The sequence below is a fragment of the Juglans regia genome, chromosome 1, assembly GCF_001411555.2.
Source record: "Juglans regia cultivar Chandler chromosome 1, Walnut 2.0, whole genome shotgun sequence".
Taxonomy (NCBI): domain Eukaryota; kingdom Viridiplantae; phylum Streptophyta; class Magnoliopsida; order Fagales; family Juglandaceae; genus Juglans; species Juglans regia.
Window position 1 is genome coordinate 259,795 of NC_049901.1, and position 22,978 is coordinate 282,772.

General features: G+C 37.2%; 2 protein-coding genes across 2 annotated transcripts; both read left to right on the forward strand.

Annotated features, from left to right (window-relative positions):
* The first annotated feature begins 75 nt into the window (after nucleotides 1–75).
* LOC109013179 (cullin-3A-like) lies at nucleotides 76–13,105 on the forward strand. Its single transcript, XM_018995170.2, has 2 exons — nucleotides 76–592; nucleotides 10,920–13,105. The coding sequence occupies exons 1-2, from the start codon at nucleotides 432–434 to the stop codon at nucleotides 12,958–12,960; spliced, it is 2,202 nt and encodes a 733-aa protein (XP_018850715.1). The 5' UTR covers nucleotides 76–431; the 3' UTR covers nucleotides 12,961–13,105.
* Nucleotides 13,106–19,685: 6,580 nt separating this feature from the next.
* On the forward strand, nucleotides 19,686–22,171 carry LOC108985812 (40S ribosomal protein S9-2). Its single transcript, XM_018958246.2, has 3 exons — nucleotides 19,686–19,920; nucleotides 20,619–21,000; nucleotides 21,619–22,171. Exons 1-3 carry the CDS (start codon nucleotides 19,893–19,895, stop codon nucleotides 21,800–21,802), a joined length of 594 nt encoding a protein of 197 aa, XP_018813791.2. The 5' UTR covers nucleotides 19,686–19,892; the 3' UTR covers nucleotides 21,803–22,171.
* The last annotated feature ends 807 nt before the right edge of the window (nucleotides 22,172–22,978 follow it).

Genomic DNA, 22,978 nt, shown 5'->3' on the forward strand with positions numbered 1-22,978 from the left:
TTCAATTATTTTATTTTATTTTTTAGAATAATTATTTCTTAAATATATATATTATATACGTGTGTTTTTTTTCCTGCTTCTTTTACCGTAAATCCGAGCTCTTTCTGAAGCCATACAGTGCAGGTTCGAGGTCCTTTTTTTTTTCCTCTCAAATTTCAGCTAATTTCCTGTCTCGGAGCCAAACCCTACATATTTCCAGTTGTTTGCTTAACCTCGGGAACCCTAATTTCACGAGACCACTGGCTCCACTTTCTTCTCCTCTGATCTTCCCAGCCTGATTCGAGCTAAAAAGCTAGAATTCTTTCTTTTAGGATCCGGATCATTTCCCTCTCAATCGCTAGGTTCTTATTGACGGTCGGGTGGGCTAATTCGGGTTGGTTTCAGGGTTGATACGGAGGATCGGAGTCTCTGTAGAGGTTTAATCGGACGAGATGAGCGCTCAAAAGAAGAAGAACTTCCAGATAGAGGCGTTCAAGCACCGGGTCGTGGTGGATCCGAAATACCCTGAAAAGACGTGGAAGATTCTGGAGCATGCAATCCACGAGATTTACAATCACAATGCTAGCGGGCTTAGCTTCGAAGAGCTTTATAGGTTTTGTCTCTTTGCTCCATATAATTGCACATATTCAGTATAATTTATCTCCTCTCGCTCTTTTTTTTTTTAAACAAAAAGGTTCAGTAACGAGGTTAATTCGTTTTTTGTATTGGGTCTCTTTTTTAGTTAGTTCTTGATTATGATCAAGGTTTTAATAAGTAAATGATCAATAACATATTTTATGAGTTTTTGTAACCACGGGAAGGGTGCCGCGTGGTGGTGAAGGGGGATGAGCGGTAAACATTATCGTCCAGGACTCGAAAAGAAAAAAGGGGGGATGGGAACTGCATGTGTGTAGAAGTTCAGAAGGAAGGAATGTTTTGTATTTCTCATTAATTGAATGGTTGTGTACAAGTCGTATGTATATATATATATACAAGAGATCCTAACAACCTTCACCTATTTCTGAGAATATTCTCAAACGGTTGGTGTGCATTTCAATCCATTGCACATTACACAGAGTTTGTTACATAGTGTTTGCCATAATACTAAAACCGTACCCAGAGGGTAGGCACTTACCTAGTCTAAGTAATTCCAGAAGATTCTAGAGTAGCATCTGACGTGGTAGAGCATCTTGGACCAGCTGAGGTGGTGGAGCATCCTGAAGGAGCAGCTAAGGTGGTGGAGTGTTGCTGAGTCATTCGAGGAGTGGAAGATAATGTAGACTGCTCAATACGCCCCTGCGAGCCGAACGGTGTATCAATGACAGTAAGGCTCGTTCGCAACGAATGAAACCAAGAGGATACAAGTGGCTTAGTAAGGATGTCGGCAATTGATCTTTTGATGGAAGGAAGGCAACTTGAAGTGTTTTGGCCGTGACCCTGTCACGCACAAAATGGAAATCAATTTCCATGTGTTTCGTGTGGGAATGGAGAACGAGATTGATTGATAAGTAAGTGGCACCAAGGTTTTCACACTAGAGAATTGGTGATTTTGGAAGAAAAATGCATAATTCTTTAAGAAGAGATTGAACCCAAAGTAACTCAGTTGTGGCATTTGCAAGGGCCTTATATTTGGCCTCTGTGCTGGAGTGAGCAACAGTGCGTCGAGAGCTCCATGACACCAGGTTTCGACCAAGAAAATACAAAAACCACCGTTAGAGCAGCGTTCATCTGGGCAACTTGTTCAATCGGCATTGGAAAATGCTTGAAGTTGAAGAGAAGAGGATTTGTGAATAAGGAGACCAAAATTTAAGGCTTGTTTGAGGTATCGAAGTAATCGCTTAACAGCTTGCCAATGAGAGTTTTTTGGATTGTGCATGAATTGAGAAATTTTGTTGACTACAAAGGCAAGATGAAGTCGAGTTAAAGATAAATATTGTAGACTCCCCACAACACTACGATAGAAGGTTGGATCAGAGAAGGAAGGAGTATCGGAAAGTGAGAGGCAAGTGGAGGCAGCCATTGGAGAGGTGACGTGTAACACCCCCTTCCCATAGGATAGAGATATTACCAACATTTAAAACATAATGCCCGGTAAAGAGATTCATATCCTGAATTACCTCATTTATTGAAATTCATCAAAACGCGAAACTGAATTGAACATGATTGTTTTTGGAAACTGAACGAAATATAAAGAAACATAAACTAATCCTATGCATGACATAAAAGAAATCTAACTCTGGTGATAAAATCACTTATTCATTCCTAAGTCTTGGTACTAGATCTATTCCTGGCCATCCAGCTCTTCATCATCATAGACATGATCTGCGAGAATCAGACATGAAAGAAAACAAGAAACACACAAACATAATGAGTTGAATACTCAGTAAGTAGTACATCGTATCGTAAAATATAGTCCTTGCCTAACATACAATTCATTTCTAGGATACCCTTCAGAACGCACATACAACTTCATGAATTACAATCAAATACGTAACATGATCTTCTGAAAGACTTTACATACATATATCATCACAGATTTACATGGCACACATTTTCATTATTAACATAAGCGGAAGCATATATAAACAAAATCATGTCATTGTGAATGCATAACATCTTGGTTATCTTGTATTAACATGAAGTGAAACACGCTTGTGTCCGTGTTTCCACTTATCTGGCATGACATGGAGTGAAACACGCTTGAGTCCGTGTTCCACTTAACTTGCATAACATGGAGTGAAACACGCTTGAGTCTGTGTTCCACTTAACTTGCATAACATGGAGTGAAACACGCTTGAGTCCGTGTTCCACTTAACTTGCATAACATGGAGTGAAACACGCTTGAGTCCGTGTTCCACTTAACTTGCATAACATAGAGTGAAACACGCTTGAGTCCGTGTTTCACTAAACTTGCATATCATAAAACGAAACACGCTTGAGTCCGCGTTTCATTTAACTTGTGGTTAACCACGCTTGAGTCCGTGGTACCGTTACATTTCTTATCTTTCTTAATGCATGAGATTTGATTAGGCTTCATGAACATCTCTAACATGGCATAATCTTGTACATGGTATAGCGTAATATGACATGGCATGGCATATTCTTGTACATGACATATTCTTGTATGATTTAACATGGCATATCTTTGTACATGGCATATTCTTGTATGATTTAGCATGGCATAGTATATCGTGATATTACATAACATGCTATGAATGTTTTATGACGTTCCAAGGCATACATGATCCAGGCACTACTTGAACATGGCATACATGGTTTAAGTATTACACAAACATGGCATATATAACCTAAGCATTTCATGAACATGGCTTGCGTAATCTGACTATTACATGGCATACTTGACTTTGAACTACTACTTTAACATTTCATGACTTCCATGTGAATTTAGTAACATTAAATCAATCAACAATAAATTCATTCTCTCAAGCATAATCTCATATTTCATCAAGATCGAAAAGTAAACTAACCTTGACTTGCCTCTTAGTGTAGCGTAGTTAACAATCATAAGCACATCACCGTTTTATACATAATAATAATATTCACCATACGCATTTATTAATATGATCATACTATTTACCTCTTAGCGCTGCTTCCTGATTTCCAACTTGTAGCGCGTTACCTATACAATGTACTAATCGTCACTAACTTTTCAAAAAAAGAACGTGTCATAGCATTCTAAATACTTAAAATCATATATCATAATATTATTCAAAACTCATAACATGTTCCTTAACTTCTATTTAAATTATAACTTAATAATTTTATAAAATCTTAATTAAAAGTCAATTGGAATATTAACTAAATAATAGACTCAAAAGATACTTACAAAATATACTTTAAAATTTATGCTTTAAAATCCTTTAAATACTTATCTATAAAAATAAGCATATGACTAATATATTTATTCAATTAAAAGCTCCGGCCTACATAATAATCAGCCCAATTTAAACCTTAGGCTCGCATGAAAACAACCCATTTAACCCAAAACTATAGTTTCTGAAATAACTCAAGTCCAACCAGATTTATAAACCAGTCAAGATACAACTAAGTCCAGTCCCAATAAAACTCAGCCTAGTAGAAAGGGTATTTTGGGAAAAACTAAAGCAAAAGGATTAAAAAGGAAACAGGCTTACGGGAGAGAGAGCTGCGCGATGCTCACCGAGGGAGAGCAGTGTGCGACGGCGGCTCTGGGGTTGGGAGTGACCGGCAACGTGACTGGGGGGATCCCTATGGTGGTGCGACACCGAGAGAGGGAGAGAGAGAGAACAAGTGAGAGTTTAGAGAGAGATGGGTTTGAAACTCAAATAACCGAAATGGAGGAAGGTGGCGCGCGGCAGCAGGGGCTTACCTGAGGGGGTGGGTTCAACAGGGTTGAGATGGCCGGCGTTTTCTGGCGCCGAGGGTAGGGCTCCGACGTCCGAGGGTGGTCGGTGATGACTGGGCAGCAAAGGCTCAAACGGAAAAAAGTAAGTTGTTTCTCTGATATTTTGAGGTGAGCAACACAAAGGTTTAGTGAGTTTCTTATAGGCGACGGGAGTAGACGACGTGAACTCTTAGGAGATTGGCTGAAATTTGAAATTGCCTAAACTTTAGGAACCGACTCTTTCGTGGATACAGTTTCTGAGAGGGTTTGAATTGGAGTTGATCACATACTCTGGAAACCGAAACTAGCACGGGGACTAAGTGGATAGAATATTTGAAGTTTTAAAAGGAAATGAATCACTAAAACAATCTGTTTGTTATCACAAAAATCTAAAATAAAAATAAATATAAAGAAAATAAAATACCAATAAATAAATAAATATAATACTAGTTTTAAATCCTAAATTTAGACCCGTATGTTACATGACGCCATTGGCAAATAACATGTTCGTGCGAGAGAGAATATCACGAATGTATTTTCGCTGTGAGAGGTGGATTCCATCTGGTAAATAAGAAATTTCAAGACAAAGGAAGTAGGATACCTAAATCCTTGATGGGAAAAACATAACCAAGGAAATGAATGAGATGTTCAATTTGGGAAGAATGGGAGCTGGTGACAATAATGTCATCCACATAGACTAGCACATAAATCATAACAGAATGAGAGGAATAAACAAACAAAGAGGGATCGGCTTTAGAGGGAAGAAAACCATATTCATAGAGTCGAGAGCCAAGCTGTGCAAACCATGCATGGGGAGCTTGCTTGAGGCCATAAATGGCCTTTTGCAAGCAACAAACATAGTTAGGATGTTTAGGGTGAATAAAACCAATAGGTTGTGACATGTACACAGTTTCAGTGAGATTGCCATGGAAAAAGGCAATCTGGAATATCAAGTTGGCGAAAGGGCGAGATAGCGAGAGAGAGAACTAACCGAATCGTGGTGGGTTTGACTACAGGACTAAAAGTCTCGGAGTAGTCAATACCCTCCTGTTGGTGAAAGCCTTTGGCAACGAGACGCGCCTTGTGTCGTTCAATAGTGCCGTCAGCGCGATGCTTCATGCGGAAAACCCACCTGCAACCAACAACGTTAGAGGAAGGGGGAGGGGGAACAAAAGTCCATGTTTGACTTTGAATTAGGGCCTGCAACTCACTGATCATGGCATTTCACCACTCAGGGAAGCGGGAAGCAATGGTATAGGAAGTTGTTTCTTTAGGGATTTCAATGGAGGAACTGAGGTAGTGGCGAGGTGGATGGAGGATAGGGAATTTGACCATCAGAAAATTGTTTGGGGTGAGAGGAATTGGTCTTGGATCGAGTAACAATAGGAGATCGGGGAGGGATTGATGGTGGATTAGAGGTCGAATCAGGTAAAGAGGGGTGAGATGTCGGGGTTGGTGATGCAGGTACAGACGTCGGGGTTAAGGTTGAAGAAGGAGATGGAGACATAGAGGATGGGCTGGATGTGATAAATGGACTAGGATTTGAAGTTGGGCGTTTCGGTGTAAAAGAAGAATATGGCCCAAAATGGATGTGGAGGAAATAGGTAAGATGGGGTGTGTGGGCTGAGAGTTTGTAGGGCCCAAGATTGATGATGAAGCATAAGGAAGGAATTTTTGTTAAAAAGTACATCACGGGAGATGTACATTTTGTTTGATGGAAGATGAAGACATTTATAACCTTTGTGAGTAGGACTGTAGGCAAGGGGGTAAACAAAAATTGATTTTGTGATTATTATAGGGCCAAAGGGTGGGCCAACACTCGGATCCAAACACTTTAAGAAAAAAGTAATCAGGTTCTTTATTATAGAGAAGAAAATGTGGAGATTTGTTTTTAAGAGATGGAGAGGGAAGAAAGTTAATTAAGTAGGCTACAGTTTGGAATGCATCGGCCCAAAATTTATAGGGAAGAAAAGTCGTTGCTAAAAGAGCAAGGCCCGTTTCAACGATGTGACAGTGCTTTCTCTCAATCACATCATTTTGTTGGTGAGTGTGGGGACAAGAGAGAAGGTGAGAAATTCCTTGGGAATTAAGAACACGGGTGAGGGGTCGAAATTCCCCACCCCAATCACTTTGAATACTTTTGATTGTAGCATTGAATAAACGTTCAACATATGGTTGGAAACGAAGAAAGATGGATGTAGTATCACCTTTTGAAGCAAGAGGATAAAACCAAGTGTAACGACTATAATCATCAACAAAAGAGATAATAACGGAAACCATCTCGTGATATATGAGGGGATGGAGACCCCAAACATCTACAAAAATTAATTGCAAAGGTCCTAAGGACCGATTAACAGAGGATTTAAAAAGTAATTGCCAACACTTGGCAAGAGGGCAAGTAGAACAGAAAAAATCAGGTTGAGATGGGATAAACGGCAAGCACTTGGTGCACAAAATTTGAGAAACAAGCCGCATAGTTGGATGGCCGAGACGATGATGCCATTGAACGATAGTGGTCCATTCACCAAGAAGAGCAACAGGGGCTGACTTTGAGGAGGCTGGAGGAGGAAACAGATAGAGGCTATTATGTGTTGGTCCTCGGAGTAACATAGTTCCTGTCCGTTTGTCCTTCACAAGAAAACTAGATTCATGAAACTCAAAGAACACAGAGTTATCGTGGCAAAATTCTTGGACAGAAACTAGATTCTTGGTGATTGGAGGAACACAAAGTAATTTACGAAGGAAAAATTAGAGGTCGAAGTAGAGATTTGAGAATCACCGATGTGTGTTACTGGGAATCCAGTGTCGTCACCTACTCGTATTTGTTCAGGACCAAGGTATGGTTCTACAGAGTGATTTAAGTTTGGAGATCTGAGGTGAGGTGGTTTGTTGCAGCTGAGTGAGGATACCACTGACGATCAGAGAGGGACTGAGAACTGGTGTAGTGAGTAGAGAGAGATCGTGGGGGCTCAAACTGGTATTGTATTTCATCTTCACTTCAAAATCCCTTGTGACCTTGTCAGTTTGGTGGCCAGAAATTTATGTAGTTATCACACTGCTGCTAGTTGTATTTCAGCGTGCTTGTGTTCCATTGTTTTGGTGTTCCCTGTGAGATCTCTCGCCATTTGTATATATTTTCTACTTTGTTTTAAACCTTTTGTTTTACAGATATATGTTTTTGTGCTTTGATGCTAGGAAAAATAGATGCTTCTCGCTTCATCCATTCCTTTTCTGCTATATTTCTGACATGATATGTTGTTCACAATTACTTTTTCATTATTTTTACCTGTTGATTTCTCTTATGTTATTTTCTCTTTTTACCACTTCTAGGATGAGTGGCTGAGATATGACTTCCCACCAACTTCAATAACCTTATGTATAAATCTAGCCTCTAGAGTTTTAGGTCCCAATGCCTTAAGGTCCCATTTTTCTTTACCAATTTATCATACCTTCATTTTCCAACGCACTACTTTATGTTTTTGCCCCTTATGAATATTTTTCCTTACTCCATCCAAATGGAAAATTTCGATTTGATTTATCATGTAAGGCTTCATGTACCAAGGGAAGGGTGTGGAGTTCAATCAGTGCCCCTGATCCTGAATTGCCAAAGTTGGCTATAGCCAAATCAGATAGCTGAGAGATGTTAAGTGACCAGTTTTTGTGAAATCCCTTTGATATACATCAACTAATGTGCTTACCAATTCTTGTATCTCTAAGCTAGACATTGTGATCGTGTTCATGTATATGTCCCGTGTACTTGGACACTCTATGTCTCCCTTTTGATCAATAAAAGTTTGTTTACCGATAAAAAAAAAAAATGTGCTTACCAAAATTTTCACATTGTTTGTAAAAGTTGGGAGTCAAATCTATAACTTTTGACTTTCAAGTTCACAGTTGATGTCAGGTTTGCACCAAGCTTGAACAATTTGCTGATTTGAGGGTGTTTTTACACTTGGTCCTTCGGATCTTGTATCCTAGACATAAACTTGGAGATAACTGTATTGTCCAGCTTTAGGTTATGGAAAGGTTGATCAATTTTATGGGCACTTGTCAGGAGAAATCTGTCTATCAAGGTGATTTGAATGTCCAATGGATTGTTTCTTGTAAAAAAATGTCCAATGGAATGTAAGAATAAGAATTAGCGTCATAGTGCAAAAACTTAAAACCAAGCATCTTTGACGCTAATTCTTATTCCTTTTCTTTTTCTTATATGGATATGTGCAACTTTTTCAGCTCATTCAACTAAGAAGTAAGGTGATGAAGCTTCAAACTTTTTATTAGTAAATAAGAAATTTTATTGATAATAATAACAGGCATAGCCCAAGTACACAAGACATACAAGAGTGACACCTATGCATGATGCTCTAGTTATACAAGAAACTCATGAATTTCTTTTTTTTTTTATTGGCATTGGATGTCCGGAGTGGGAAGTGCATTTTCCGAAGGTGTCAAAAGAGGTTGCCTTGTCTTTGCTCAGATCATTTCCCCACCTTGTTGGATTGTGATGGTATCCAAGGTGGTTGTCGCTATTTTAAGTTCAAGAATATGTGGCTTAAAGGTGAAGGCTTTGTGGAAAGGGTTAGGCAATGGTGGTCATCGTATCAATTTGAAGGTAACCCCTCCTACATTCTAGTCGTCAAATTGAAAGTTTTGAAGAATGACCTTAAGCTTTGGAATTCTCTATCCTTTGGAGACATAGGGGAGCAAAAAAAAACCTAGGTGGAGGGGCTTCAACAGTTTGATAGAGTACTTGAGGATAGAGCCCTCTCTCCTGAAGTAGTGTGGAAGACAAAGTTGGCCTCAGAGTTGTCACGTTTAGTAGAGCGGCGCAAGATTGGAAAGTAGATAGCTTTGAGGCTTTCTTCAGCCTATTATATTCTATGGTGCCGAATGGACAACAAGCTAATAGGCTATGGTGGAAATCGATGGGTAAGGGTGTCTTTTCAGTTTGATCCTTCTACAAGTCCTTTACACCTATACCAAACAACCAGTTCCCATGGAAGAAAATTTGGAGGAATAAGGCGCTTCCTAAAGCGATCTTCTTTACATGGACACAGCCTTGGGGAAGATTTTGACAACCGATAACCTGAGGAAGCACAAGGTCGTCATCCTAGACTAGTGTTGTATGTTAAGCAATTTGGTGAGACATTAGGACATCTCTTGTTACATTGTGAGACAGCTAGAGCCTTGTGGACTGAAGTGTTTAGCTAGGTGGAGTTATCGTATGTAATGCCTGCAACAATGGTTGAGCTACTAGCTAGCTGGACTCTCTCGACAGGAGTCCCACAAATTAAGAAGGTGTGGAAGATGTTCCCAATCTGCATCATGTGGTGCATTTGACAAGAACGTAATGACCGGACTTTCGAAAACAAGGAGCGTTCACCTGAGGAACTTCGAGCATTATTTTTCCGTACTTTATTTATGGGCCATAGCTTTAGATTTTAATGGCCTGAATTTTCATGTTTTTCTTGTTTCCTCTACTTCGTTCTAGAAAGGTCTTATCTCTTGTATTCATCTTGTGTACTTGGACTATGCCTATCTTTATTAATAATATCGTTTACTTATTAAGAAAAAAGCCTCAATTAGTCCTAAGGGTGTACAGGCCCTCGGCAATGAGTTTCTAGTAAGTGCTCATCGGGTAATTCAAGAGAAAATTCTCCCAGTCCAATGTCCCCTGGAAATCAATTACATCTAAGTATTTGAACCTTAGACCTGAAGGGAGCATACCACCAAAATCAGGGCCCTTTACCACTTGAACCAACCCATAGGGGTTAGAAACTCATGAGAATAAGCCTTTAAAATCTATGAAGAAAGATGATGGAGCTTCAAATTCAGATGTAATTACAACCTGCACAACTGTGAGAGAGGAAATAACCAGATGGGTGAGGTTGAATTGAATTTAAATTGTTTAGACAACATCGTGTTACAATCGGACACTTCATCACAAGTTAACTCTGAATGGGATGTGCTAGAATTAATCTACCTATGTTTTTGTGTTGTAAATTTATGAGGTTTGATGCTTTAGTGAAAATTGTGTCCATATTCATGGAAAAATTGGTTATGGAAGTCTTGTATAAACACTTTAGGTTGGATTGTTATTTATATGGGATAATCTATTGCCTTGGCGTTTGTGTTGATTCTCCGCTCCAATCTCTATTCTTATTGTTTTTCTTATGGTATTTGTTAATGCTCTTAACTAATACTGAAGAACTGAATACGCAATTTGATCTGTTGTTCCTGTAATGTAACTTGAATGAAATCGATTAGCCCGTTTTTTCAATATGCTTATCTAGGGCTAGTATTACGAAACCTTTGGATGGATTTTCTCCAACTGTCTCCAATCGTTGATACATCTAGCTGTTCATGGATTCATTTATCTTATATTTGTTCGCTGCATCCTCATTTTTTTAAGCATTCAAACTGACTTGAAATTCAGTTAAACTCACATTTTAAGGCATGAATTACTGCTCTTAAAAAAATTGAGCTGCTGCCACTATTCTTTCGCATCAGAACACTTTGCCTTTTTTCTGATGTTTAAGATTCTAAATACATTCAGGAATGCTTACAATATGGTGCTGCACAAATTTGGAGAGAAACTATACTCTGGACTCGTGACAACTATGACGTCTCATCTAAGTGAAATATCTAGATCAATTGAAGCGGCTCAGGGGGAGGTATTCTTGGAAGAGCTGAACAGGAAATGGGCCGATCATAACAAGGCATTGCAAATGATCCGAGATATATTGATGTACATGGATAGGACTTTCATTCCAAGCACCCACAAAACCCCAGTTCATGAGCTTGGGTTGAACTTATGGAGAGATGTTGTTATTCACTCCAGCAAAACCCAGATTAGGCTTCGGGATACACTCCTTGAGCTTGTGTATAGAGAAAGGAATGGTGAAGTTATAAATAGAGGTTTGATGAGAAATATTATAAAGATGTTAATGGATTTAGGTTCTGCTGTTTACCAAGAAGACTTCGAGCAGCATTTTCTTGAAGTTTCAGCTGATTTTTACCGTCTTGAGTCTCAACAATTCATTGAGTCATGTGATTGTGGGGATTATTTAAAGAAAGCTGAGAGACGTCTAAATGAAGAAATGGAGAGAGTGTCCCATTATATGGATGCTGGAAGTTTGGACAAGATAACTAATGTTGTTGAAAAGGAGATGATTGAAAGTCATATGCAGAGACTAGTCCATATGGAGAACTCAGGCTTAGTTAACATGCTTTTGAATGACAAATATGAGGATTTGGGAAGGATGTATAACTTGTTTCGCAGGGTGCCCACTGGACTGTCAATAGTTCGGGATGTTATGACCTCCTACATTCGGGATACCGGCAAGCAGCTAGTGACTGATCCGGAAAGGTTGAGGGATCCAGTTGACTTTGTGCAACGTTTGTTGGATTTAAAGGATAAATATGATGAAATCATCAGTTTGGCATTTGGCAACGACAAGACATTCCAGAATGCTTTGAATTCCTCTTTTGAGTACTTCATCAATTTGAATGCTCGGTCCCCAGAATTCATTTCTTTGTTTGTGGATGACAAGCTCCGGAAAGGACTGAGAGGGGTTAGTGAGGAGGATGTGGAGATTGTACTGGACAAGGTCATGATGCTTTTCCGTTACCTACAAGAGAAAGATGTATTTGAGAAGTATTACAAACAACATTTGGCCAAGAGGCTTCTTGCGGGGAAAACTGTCTCCGATGATGCAGAAAGAAGTCTGATTGTTAAGCTTAAAACAGAGTGTGGATACCAATTTACGTCTAAACTGGAAGGTATGTTCACTGATATGAAGACGTCAGAGGATACCATGCAGGGCTTCTATGCAAGCCATGGTACTGAGTTAGGGGATGGCCCCACATTAGCTGTCCATGTACTCACTACAGGTTCTTGGCCTACTCAACCAAGTGCTACATGCAACCTTCCAGCAGAAATCCTGGGGGTATGTGAGAAGTTCAGGAGTTATTATCTTGGGACGCATACTGGTCGGAGGCTGTCCTGGCAAACGAACATGGGCACTGCTGATTTGAAAGCGACCTTTGGGAAGGGCCAGAAGCATGAGCTCAATGTTTCCACCTACCAGATGTGTGTACTGATGCTTTTCAACAATGCCGATCGGCTGAGTTATAAGGAGATTGAGCAAGCCACAGAGATACCTGCCTCAGACTTGAAGAGATGCCTGCAGTCTCTGGCCTGTGTCAGGGGGAAGAATGTTTTGCGGAAGGAGCCTATGAGCAAGGACATAGCTGAGGACGATGCCTTCTTCTTCAATGAGAAGTTCACGAGCAAGCTCTACAAGGTAAAAATAGGTACCGTGGTTGCTCAGAGGGAATCTGAACCTGAAAATCAGGAAACCCGGCAGAGAGTGGAGGAGGACAGGAAGCCTCAGATCGAGGCTGCGATTGTGAGAATCATGAAGTCACGGCGGACGCTAGATCATAATAACATTGTTGCTGAGGTCACAAAGCAGCTGCAGGCTCGGTTCTTGCCAAACCCTGTTGTCATAAAGAAACGAATTGAATCCCTCATTGAGCGGGAGTTTTTGGAGAGGGACAAAAATGATAGGAAAATGTATCGATATCTTGCTTGAAGAATTGGCTCAAAAGGTTGTCTCATAGTGCCAAGGTATATGTCACGCCTGATTGTATCCTCCATTTGCTGAATTGGAAGATTGTTCTCGAATTACTCGAGGCTTGGATGGGTTTCAATGAATTTCATTTCCTGCTTATCTGTCACGTAGAACGTATCTGCTGCTCTTTTTTGTTAAATTCTTTTTGATAGGCCGGCCCCCCTGCCCATGTGGGAGGCAGGGTGGCCCCGTTCGGCTGTTGGGTGGGTGGATTGGCCTACTAGCCATTTGGCTACTCGTGGCAACTGGTGACAGCGGCTGGAGACTGGAAAGGAGGATGCGTGAGAGAGAGGCCTACGACGATGACGAATGCAACAATAGCAACAACCACCGTGTGGCAACTGGTGAGACGGGGTGAGAAGACAAAGTCGAGGCAAAGATGAGTGAGAAGAGAGAGAGTCGAGGTAGAGGGTGGAGGGTTTTGGAAACTTAACCAGATTCCAGAACGGTACCATTTAGGGAGTTTTTTTTAACTCTAGATGACGATATTTAGTATAAACTATTTTTTTGAAAATATATATAATATAACGTATATTATTATATATCTATATATATAAAAAGTGCGAATCGCCCATGAACAGTGTTTTCGTCTAATATTTTCGTTTTTAATTTTGCCTATGCTTTTATTCCAAAATTACGGTTTTGCCACTGATAATTTTCCCATTTTGCCCCTGTCTCTCCCGCGCGCGAGCCCCTCCTCCCCTCTCCCCCGTTCGTTTCTTCATCTGCTACGGTGCGCCGCCGAACTCCGTCGTGCTCGACACTGCCGCTCTCATTCTCTTCCCCTCCGACCGGCGTCCATTCCCTTCCAATCTCAGCCCCTCTCGTGTCGCCGTTGACCGCCACGAGCGAATCGAAGCCGCGGCCCGTTCGATTCTTCGTCGCCTCCAGTGCTTCGTTGCACGCCGGCGTGGCTAACACCGTCCCACCCATTCTCTTCCCCTCTGTCCGGCGTTCCTCCCCTTCCAATATCAGCTCCTATCGTGCCACCGTTAACCGCCACAAGGAATCCAAGCCATCGCGGCTCTGTTTTTTTTTTTTGTTTTTTTTTTCTTTTTTAATAATTTAATTTAATTTTATTTTATTGATAGGGGCGTTGTGCCTTTATTGTGTTTTATTTCCTTTAATTTTGAATTATGTAAATATTGAATTGAATTGTTACAGTTTCAGTATAAATCTAATTTTTTTCTTTTATTAATGGTTTTTGTTTAATGATTTATTAAGAAATAAACTTAAATATTTTTTTTTCATTTTTGGATAAATTGAATAGTTTATTAATTAACTTGAAATTAATTACACTATTTGAGATAGATCTATAATTTTTAATGTACTATAGTTTGTTTAATTTTTTTTAAAGGAAAATGATAGGGTTACTACTCTCCTACTACTCATTTACTACTCTTTTTATATTTGATTTTTTTTTTAAATTTTTTATTTTACTTAATGGTTAAGGAAGTGATTATTAATAAAATTATATATTTTTTTAATTTTTTCGATTAAGGATGTTAAAAAAATATTTCAAAGAAAATGATAAAAAAATAAAAAACTTGAAATTAACTATGAGTAGTAATTGGGTAGTAATAGGGTAGTAACCCTATCATTACCTTTTTTTAAATGTAAAGGATGAGACTTTATAAAATATATGATTAAATTATTTAATACTTACCACTGTAGTTTTGAATTTTAAAACTGACACATTATATATTTATTTTGAAAATAACAAATATACAACATGCGCATCCAACTATAATTATTAAGAGTAATAATAGTAGATTGGTTAATATAATTACAAATTTTCATAAGGAAATAAATTATAACTTCTTAATAATTTAAAAATATAATATTTCATTATTACTATTTTATTTAGCCAAATGTGAAAATGTTAAATAAATTAATGCTTTTTATTGTTATTATTTTTTATAGTGTTTCTGTTTTAATAATATTAAAAAGAGTTATGAAAACTTTTGAAGTAAATTAAGATGATCTGGTTTGCATTTTTAAATTAAAAGCTAAACTGCCTTTGAACTAATGCAATAATTTAACATTATTTGTAGTGTTAAATAATATGGTCTAGAATATGTTAATATATATTAGAACATTTTTAATTTTTTCATTCTCTGAAAATTTATATAATGTTGGAGAGAGTTAGATGAGATGAAATTTTATAAAAAATAATTGAAAGAGAGAAAGAGTTAAATAAAAAAATATTATAAAATTAAAATATTATCAGACACTTAGATTATAATTTTATAATATTATTTTTATTTTAAAATTTAAAAAGATAAATTATATTTTATTTGAAATTTGAAATTTTGAGAAAGTTGTAATGATTATTTTTAAAATTTTGTATTTCAGTTATGTTTAAAAAGGAGATAGGATATGATATGAAAATTTTGAAATAAAATCTATTTTCAAATAGACTTTTATTTGAAAATAAGTAATGGATGAACAGTGTTCTTATCAATTTCTCTCTCTCTCTTTTTTCCTTTTTTCTCATCAAATCTGGTTCTCTTATGTTTTTGCAATTTTGTATTTCAGTTATGTTTAAAAAGGAGATAGGATATGATATGAAAATTTTGAAATAAAATCTATTTTCAAATAGACTTTTATTTGAAAATAAGGGATGAACAGTGTTCTTATCAATTTCTCTCTCTCTTTTTTCCTTTTTTCTCATCAAATCTGGTTCTCTTATGTTTTTGCTCTTTTGCCGATTAGGTGAGTTTGGATACTGAGGTTTTTTTTTTTTTTTTTATAGCTTAGATCCTAATTGAGATGAGATTAGTTGAAATGAAAATTAAAAGTTAAATAAAATATTGTTAGAATATTATTTTTTAATATTATAGAAACATTAGTCTTTTAAATAATAGATTTTGGTAAGGTTAACCAAACAATATTTTATTTTTAGTAAAAGAAATAATCTTAATTTGCTTATGGATGTTACATTTCATTTAAATGCATTCAATTCTTGAGTTTGCTACCTAACAAGATTCAAGATTCTCATTATATGTTATTTTATCTGGAACTCGTAAAAATACTATTGGATATAAGCATTGATATTAGGGTTTATAATATGAGATAAAAAGGGAAATGATTTAGTTAAAAATCCTTATTCATATGTTGCTTGTGATAATATGATGATTTGCTTTACACGATGATTCTATCTGAAATTAGTCATATTTTACTGCCTATTATACATCTTATAATATTTAATGGTAGACAACTGTGCATACGTGCAGCGCACGTTGCCCTTAACTAGTTATATATAAACATGCCGGCGGGTGTGGATTCCTGCCCTACCCCACTCTGCTTATATTTTTTCGTTTTACACCGTTTGCCTGCCCTTTATATATGCTGGTCCCGGTTGGGGTACTTAGAGCATTGGCATTGGCTTCATCAAAGTCATCTTTAAAATTTGATGAAAAATACATGTTTTTCATAAATTCAAAACCTTCCTATCTATAACCCCACATTGGATTAGCCATCAGATTCATCAAAATAATAATATAATATTATTTTTTTAATAATAATATTTTTAATTTTTTTTTCATATTTTACAATTACACTAACTACATGTTAATTAATAATTTAATTTGTACTTAAGTTATTGTTTCTCAATTAATTTTTTTCCTCAACCTAATAATCCAACAAATACATTTTGCCAACCCTTCTTCTACCCAATAATCACATATATAATTTTTGAAACCAACAAACATATTTGTTTAAATGATTTTAAGAAAGCCTTTTGTTCTGTTTGTGATTCTTTTCATACAAATGACCTTTGCCCCAGTGAAGCAAGTGTTTTGATTACCAACCAAGAATTAAAACTATGAGTTTAGAAAATGCTCTTTTACCTATCAAGAATGCATTGTTGCAAATTCCAGGCCATTGACTTGATGATTTACATGACTAAATACAAAAAATATTGAGTATGGGAAAGACCAAATAATTGATTTCATCTAAAACTAACGAGGGAAGGAACTAGAAATTGTATCAAATCCAACTTTGACCCAAGCTAACTGAGATCCTTGCTGCCAATTGCAACTGAAAGCTCCAAAAGAGGAGTTGGGTTTAGTCCAATACTGGAATCAATTGCTGCATGAGGATAAAGATATTGAACATCAGCTGAGGTAAATTCTTCCTAGCAAGTAAACCAAATTTCAATGTGCGCATCAAGAAACTAAAAAAGCTTCCAACAACTTACTAAATAGATACGAACTTACCCAAACCAATAAGGCCCACAACCAAGCAAACTAGAGCAAGCCCAAAACATTTGATGGAGGCATCTTCATAAGGATAAGACAAGAGATAGTGCAAAATGTATCTGAAAACCAGTGCAAGAGGACTACAGTTATACCAGAAGAGAGTTTTTCTAATATTCAAAGGTGAGGAAAAGCCCTCCATTTGAACAAAATATAAATCATAATGCCAGCTTTCCTAAACTAAACATATGCATGAATCTTTCAAGCAATGCTCTTATTGGTTGACGTGAATACAACTAGTATGTTGATTAGCATAGAAAAGTACGAACTGAACATGGCCTGGTTAAAGAAGCTTGCACCATTGATCATGAGGCATGATTTGTAAGCCTCTGAACATGCATTAGATACATTAAGATGCCCCATGAGCGAGCAAGACCTTCAATATATTATGCACACTTATGCCCCAAATTCCCTTAAAAAATAACCTACTGAATTCCCTGCTAAATTTGCCTAGACCACCACACCACCTATATATAACAGGGGGGAAAAAGACCAGATGAGGGACATAAATCTAGTACCCAGATAAGCAAACCGCGTTAAGAGTGTGAGAAGAGGGCAATCCATATTCCATTATGTTATCTTCCTCGTCTTTCGTGGCAGTTATTCTCCTAACAGGTGGTGAACTGGGTCTTGGAGTTGATACCACATCCTAAACACCACACATAGGTATATTCACAAATAAGCACTATAATCCAAGCCAAGCAAAGCTAGAGATCAAGATATTTGAATATCACTCCAGAATCCAAGCCAAGCAAAGCTAGAGATCCAAGCCAAGCAAAGCTCATCAATTTTTGGAAGTTTTGATGATTCATCCCCTTTTCAATCATACCTGTACAGCCAATACCTTCCAACAAAAATTAATCTCATCCCATATGATTCCAACACCATCAAATCCCAACCATTAAACAATTTCAAGTTGACTGACTAGTCGTGAAAAACATTGAGTTTCCTAAAGTCTCGCATATGATTAAAAATAGCAACATCCAATCAAAGAAATTAGAATTAGTTTGCACGATGTATGTAGTGAAGACCAAAATAGCCTACGTACATTCTGGAATTTAACAAAAAAATGCTCGAAACTTATATTTCCTTTTACTCCCATTCCAGAAGCACGAGTATCTAAAAGAAATGAGTTAATCCAAAGAAAATTACCTTTGTTTCCGTGAGTATCGAACCTAGAGGAGCTACAAGTGACCAAATCTTCTTGGGTTGGACTGTGGAATGCGGTGCTGGGTGGAAGCTTGGTCGGTTAGGGCTTGTTAGCTCGGTTGTATTTTTGAGAGAAAATTGCTCAGGAAAACTGGAAAAATCTTTGTAGCGGGACCGGGACGAGAGAGAATTAGAAGGAAATGGAAGAAAATCGCTTAGGGAAATAGAAAGACAATTCTTGAGGGAAGAGAGAAAATAAAAGAAAATCGCATGAAAAAACAGAGAGACAATGTTGCGGGAAGAGAAAAAATTGGAGAAAGGGAGAGAAAGAGTGAGAACGCGGGAGACAAAGAAATAGAGAGAAATACGTGGGAAAGAAACTGCAGAGAATTGGATGGAAATTAATGAATAAAATATACGTTTGGCTTGTGAACAGTGGCTCGCCAAATATGACGAGGGAGAGTGATTCACTGTAGCTCAAAGTTTAAACTTTTACTCTTTGATGAATTCAATGCAGCAATTTTAACGTAAAATAAGGCAAATTTTGAAGTTCACTGGCATTTGATGAATCGAATGCCAGTGCTATTAGCACCCATACTTTTTGAAGGGGAGGTTGGGTTGGGAGATTTGGGGTAATAGAAAACTTTAGAAGCTAGAATAAAATATTTAAAATATAGAATGAGAATGTTGTTATTCATATATAATTATTTAACTCAAACAGAGAACTAAAAAAGACATCAATTCAAAAATTAAAATATTTGATAGAAAGGATAACAATTGATATTTTGACAGGGAATCTAGGTAAATAATATTTTAAAATCATTTTTGGGCTAAATTACTTGTAAACAAAATAAAAGATAAAGGCAACTTTTAAGAACTTATCTTATCAAATCTCATATCATTTTATTTTCTAATCATTCCTTAATTATTATAATTTTTTTTCAAATTTTCAAATAAAATATAAAAAATTATTAAAATTTTTTAAATTTTAAAATAAAAATTATATTCTATTAGTATTTTAATTTTATAATATTTTTATTCAAAATTTTCTCTCTCATTTTCTAAAACTTAATAAAATATTTTAATTCAAACAATTTCATTACTATTCACAAACTGTTTGACTATTATTTGCAAATTTTTAATTTCATCTTATTCCCTAATTTTGCATACAAAATCCAATTTAACGAAAGTCCCATTTTTATTTTGCTCATATTTTATTATAGTGTACAGGGTGTGGGGCTTCTGCATAGCACAACTCTATGTGATATCACTCATCAATTCGATAAGCAGCCCAAAATTGATTTTTATTTTGGTGGATGAGGTAACGGACTCCCATGATCCCATCTCTCTCCAAAAACATGGCAAACTGGTAATTTCGTTCATGGACTCGGGGTTTAGGGTTTGCGTATTTTGCAGCAACTGTCGCCTTCTCGTTCCTCCGCACTCTCTTCCCTTCGCCGCATCTTATTGGAAGCCGACGGAGATATGGTCCACGTCAGTTTCTACCATAACTGTATGCTCTCTCTCTCTCTCTAATACATATGTCCATAATGGCTATTTCTTTTTAAGGTTTTATGCTGTGTATATATACATATATATATATATATATATTCATATGCGCCTAAAAAAATGTGTATTTATATTTGCCTTTCTCTGTGAATGTTTAACGGATCTGATTCAGATTAGGGTTTTATTCGTGTTAAGTTGTTGTCTATACTGTTTTGGTTGTTTAGGAGTTGCCAGAGATTTGTTACTTGGTCAGTTCATTCCTAATTTTTTCTGATAAATAAGATTTGATTTCACAGAATCAATATTTGGCCATTGCGTTTTTACGGGTTTTAAGTTGTACATTGTGACTTGCGGTGTTTGGTTGCAGAGAAAATACGCCGACAGAATCTTGAATGAATGGGAAAATCCCCTTGAAAGGAGATTTTTGTCTCGAAAACAAAGATAATACAAAATACGAGATAAATCCATTTATTTTGTTTATTTTCGCCTCAACTAGTCACTTCACTTGGGTTAATTTAACTTCATCTCTGCATAGGCTTTTGAAATTCTTAAATCTAACCCAATCATAAACTTAGTTATCTGTACCTCTGTTCGATGCTATAGTTAATATAAGTTTGTGTGGAATCATTCTCTGATTATCTACGTTATAGTTTATGATGTTAAAGAGTATCTACTGTTAATGACCAATGATGGATGGTTTAGATGGGAAGACTTTCAAAAAGCCACGCCGTCCATATGAGAAGGAACGATTGGATCATGAGCTGAAGCTTGTGGGAGAGTATGGGCTCCGATGTAAGAGAGAGCTGTGGAGGGTTCAATATGCTTTGAGCCGCATCCGTAATGCTGCCAGGGAACTTCTCACTCTGGATGAGAAGAATCCTCGTAGGATATTCGAGGGTGAGGCCCTTCTCCGTAGAATGAACAGGTATGGGCTCTTGGATGAGAGCCAGAACAAGCTTGATTATGTCCTGGCTCTGACTGTGGAGAACTTCCTTGAGCGCCAACTCCAAACCCTTGCATTCAAGTCGGGTATGGCCAAGTCGATTCACCATGCCCGTGTGCTTATTAGGCAGAGGCATATCAGGTATATGTTTGTTCCGACCAAACTTGCTCAAGTATTGCCTGTAATTTTTTTCTGTCTGTGTTGAACTTCAAAGCTGCAAGTGCATGATGATCCTTCTGTTCTGTAGCTAGTTGTTGCTTGATGATTTAGAAGTGTGCATGAAATGTATGACCTCTTGCACTTCCTCGATTGTTGAAATCCTCCATTTCTGGCTGCCATGAATCTACTGAGCTCCTTGCGCATGTACTTGTATGTAATCACTCCTGCCTCAGTCAAGCGCATTTCCTCTACTACTAGTTTTTCATGTTATTAGTTATTTTCTATGTTTTGCTTTTGCTGTGGTTTGGTACCTTTTGTTCATATTTATTGACTAAATGTTGGTTTTCCTAGTTCTCATCAATGAAATTCTTATTTATTGATAAAAAATATTGGTTAAAAAAAATTATAACAATTTTCATAGGGTGGAATCAAGTACTTTTCTTGCTTGTCATTCTGGTGTTGTGTCATGTGCACTGTATAACTATGCAATAGTTCCTTCATAGACACTGAGAATATCACATAAAATTCGCCTCTTTCTCTTTCCTCATCAGGGTTTTTGCTGATAATATCACAAATTAATGTCACTTTTTTCCTTGCCAGGGTTGGAAGGCAGGTAGTTAACATACCATCTTTCATGGTGAGAGTTGATTCTCAGAAACATATTGATTTCTCTCTCACTAGTCCATTTGGAGGTGAACGCCCAGGTAGAGTGAAGCGAAAGAACCAGAAGGCAGCTGCCAAGAAGGCTGCTGGTGGGGATGGAGATGAAGAGGATGAAGAATGAAGCTTAGGCTAGCTCCAACCGTACCCCAGGAAGCATTCGAGTCTTTTTCTTGCTTTGTGCCGGTATTACTTTTGTTTCATTTCTCCCTACGTCTTTTGGGGCAAAAAAAAAAAAAACAAAACTGAATCCTAATGGATTTTGGTACATTTTTTATGCCTTTTGGATCTGTTTGAAATGGAAGAGGAATGCCTTCTGTTGGATCAAACATGGTTTACGTTTTAACTGTAGTGAATGAAATTATCAACAAGCGACGACTATAGAACGTTTTGTAAGATTTTATTTATTTATTTATGTTGATCCATCTGTTGAGACAGGCTTAATGTTAAGAGAGAATGTTGATTATTGTGGCAGAATGATATCTTTTGGCCTTCTGATTGTTTAACATTCCGTAACAGCAGTATATATGTTGTTTATATGCAAGTCTTTTGGGTATGTAATAGCTGATGGTGATGGTTATTATGAAGAGATATATACAAATCACGGATTTCATTTTGGCAAAAAAAGGCAGACAGACAAGACATAGACGCTCCTTCCACCCTCACAGTCACCTCCCTGGGTTTTACAAAGCAAGTTCATGTCCGCCACGTCTATCTCAACTTCCTACTTCTCATTTAATAAATGGAAAACGTTAAAAATGCTACTTTGACCCGTTTCCACTTGACATTAACGATCGGACGCCACTTGGGAACGTCTTTGCCTCGTGCCCTGCTCTCAATCCCCCTCCCTATACAACAATATTAATATATTTCCCATCCTATAGAGATTAGATATCAAAGTACAATCAAGCTTAGCTTTGTTAAGCTGAATCTGTTCTGACCGTGACCCAAAGCCAATTTCCTTTGCACACTTCATAACTAAACTTTCCAAATTTTCATAGCCGATTGATTATTGCCTGTGACTCTCTTCTTCTTTTTTTTTATAAATTGGGTATTAAATATATTTTATTTTGTTTTGAGAATCCCTAATAAGAGAGTGACTTGTCAATTGGCATTTGGCATTATATTATAGAGAGAGAGAGAGAGAGAGAGGTCATAGTGACGTGGCATTCGGCCAGTGAAGCAGAAAACCTGTTCCTAACAAAATGGCAACTACCTGATGGGCCTAAAGGACTGGTCCCCAGTTCCCACTTCCTATGAATTTTACTTTCACCACATGTTCGACACGTGATAGCCCACC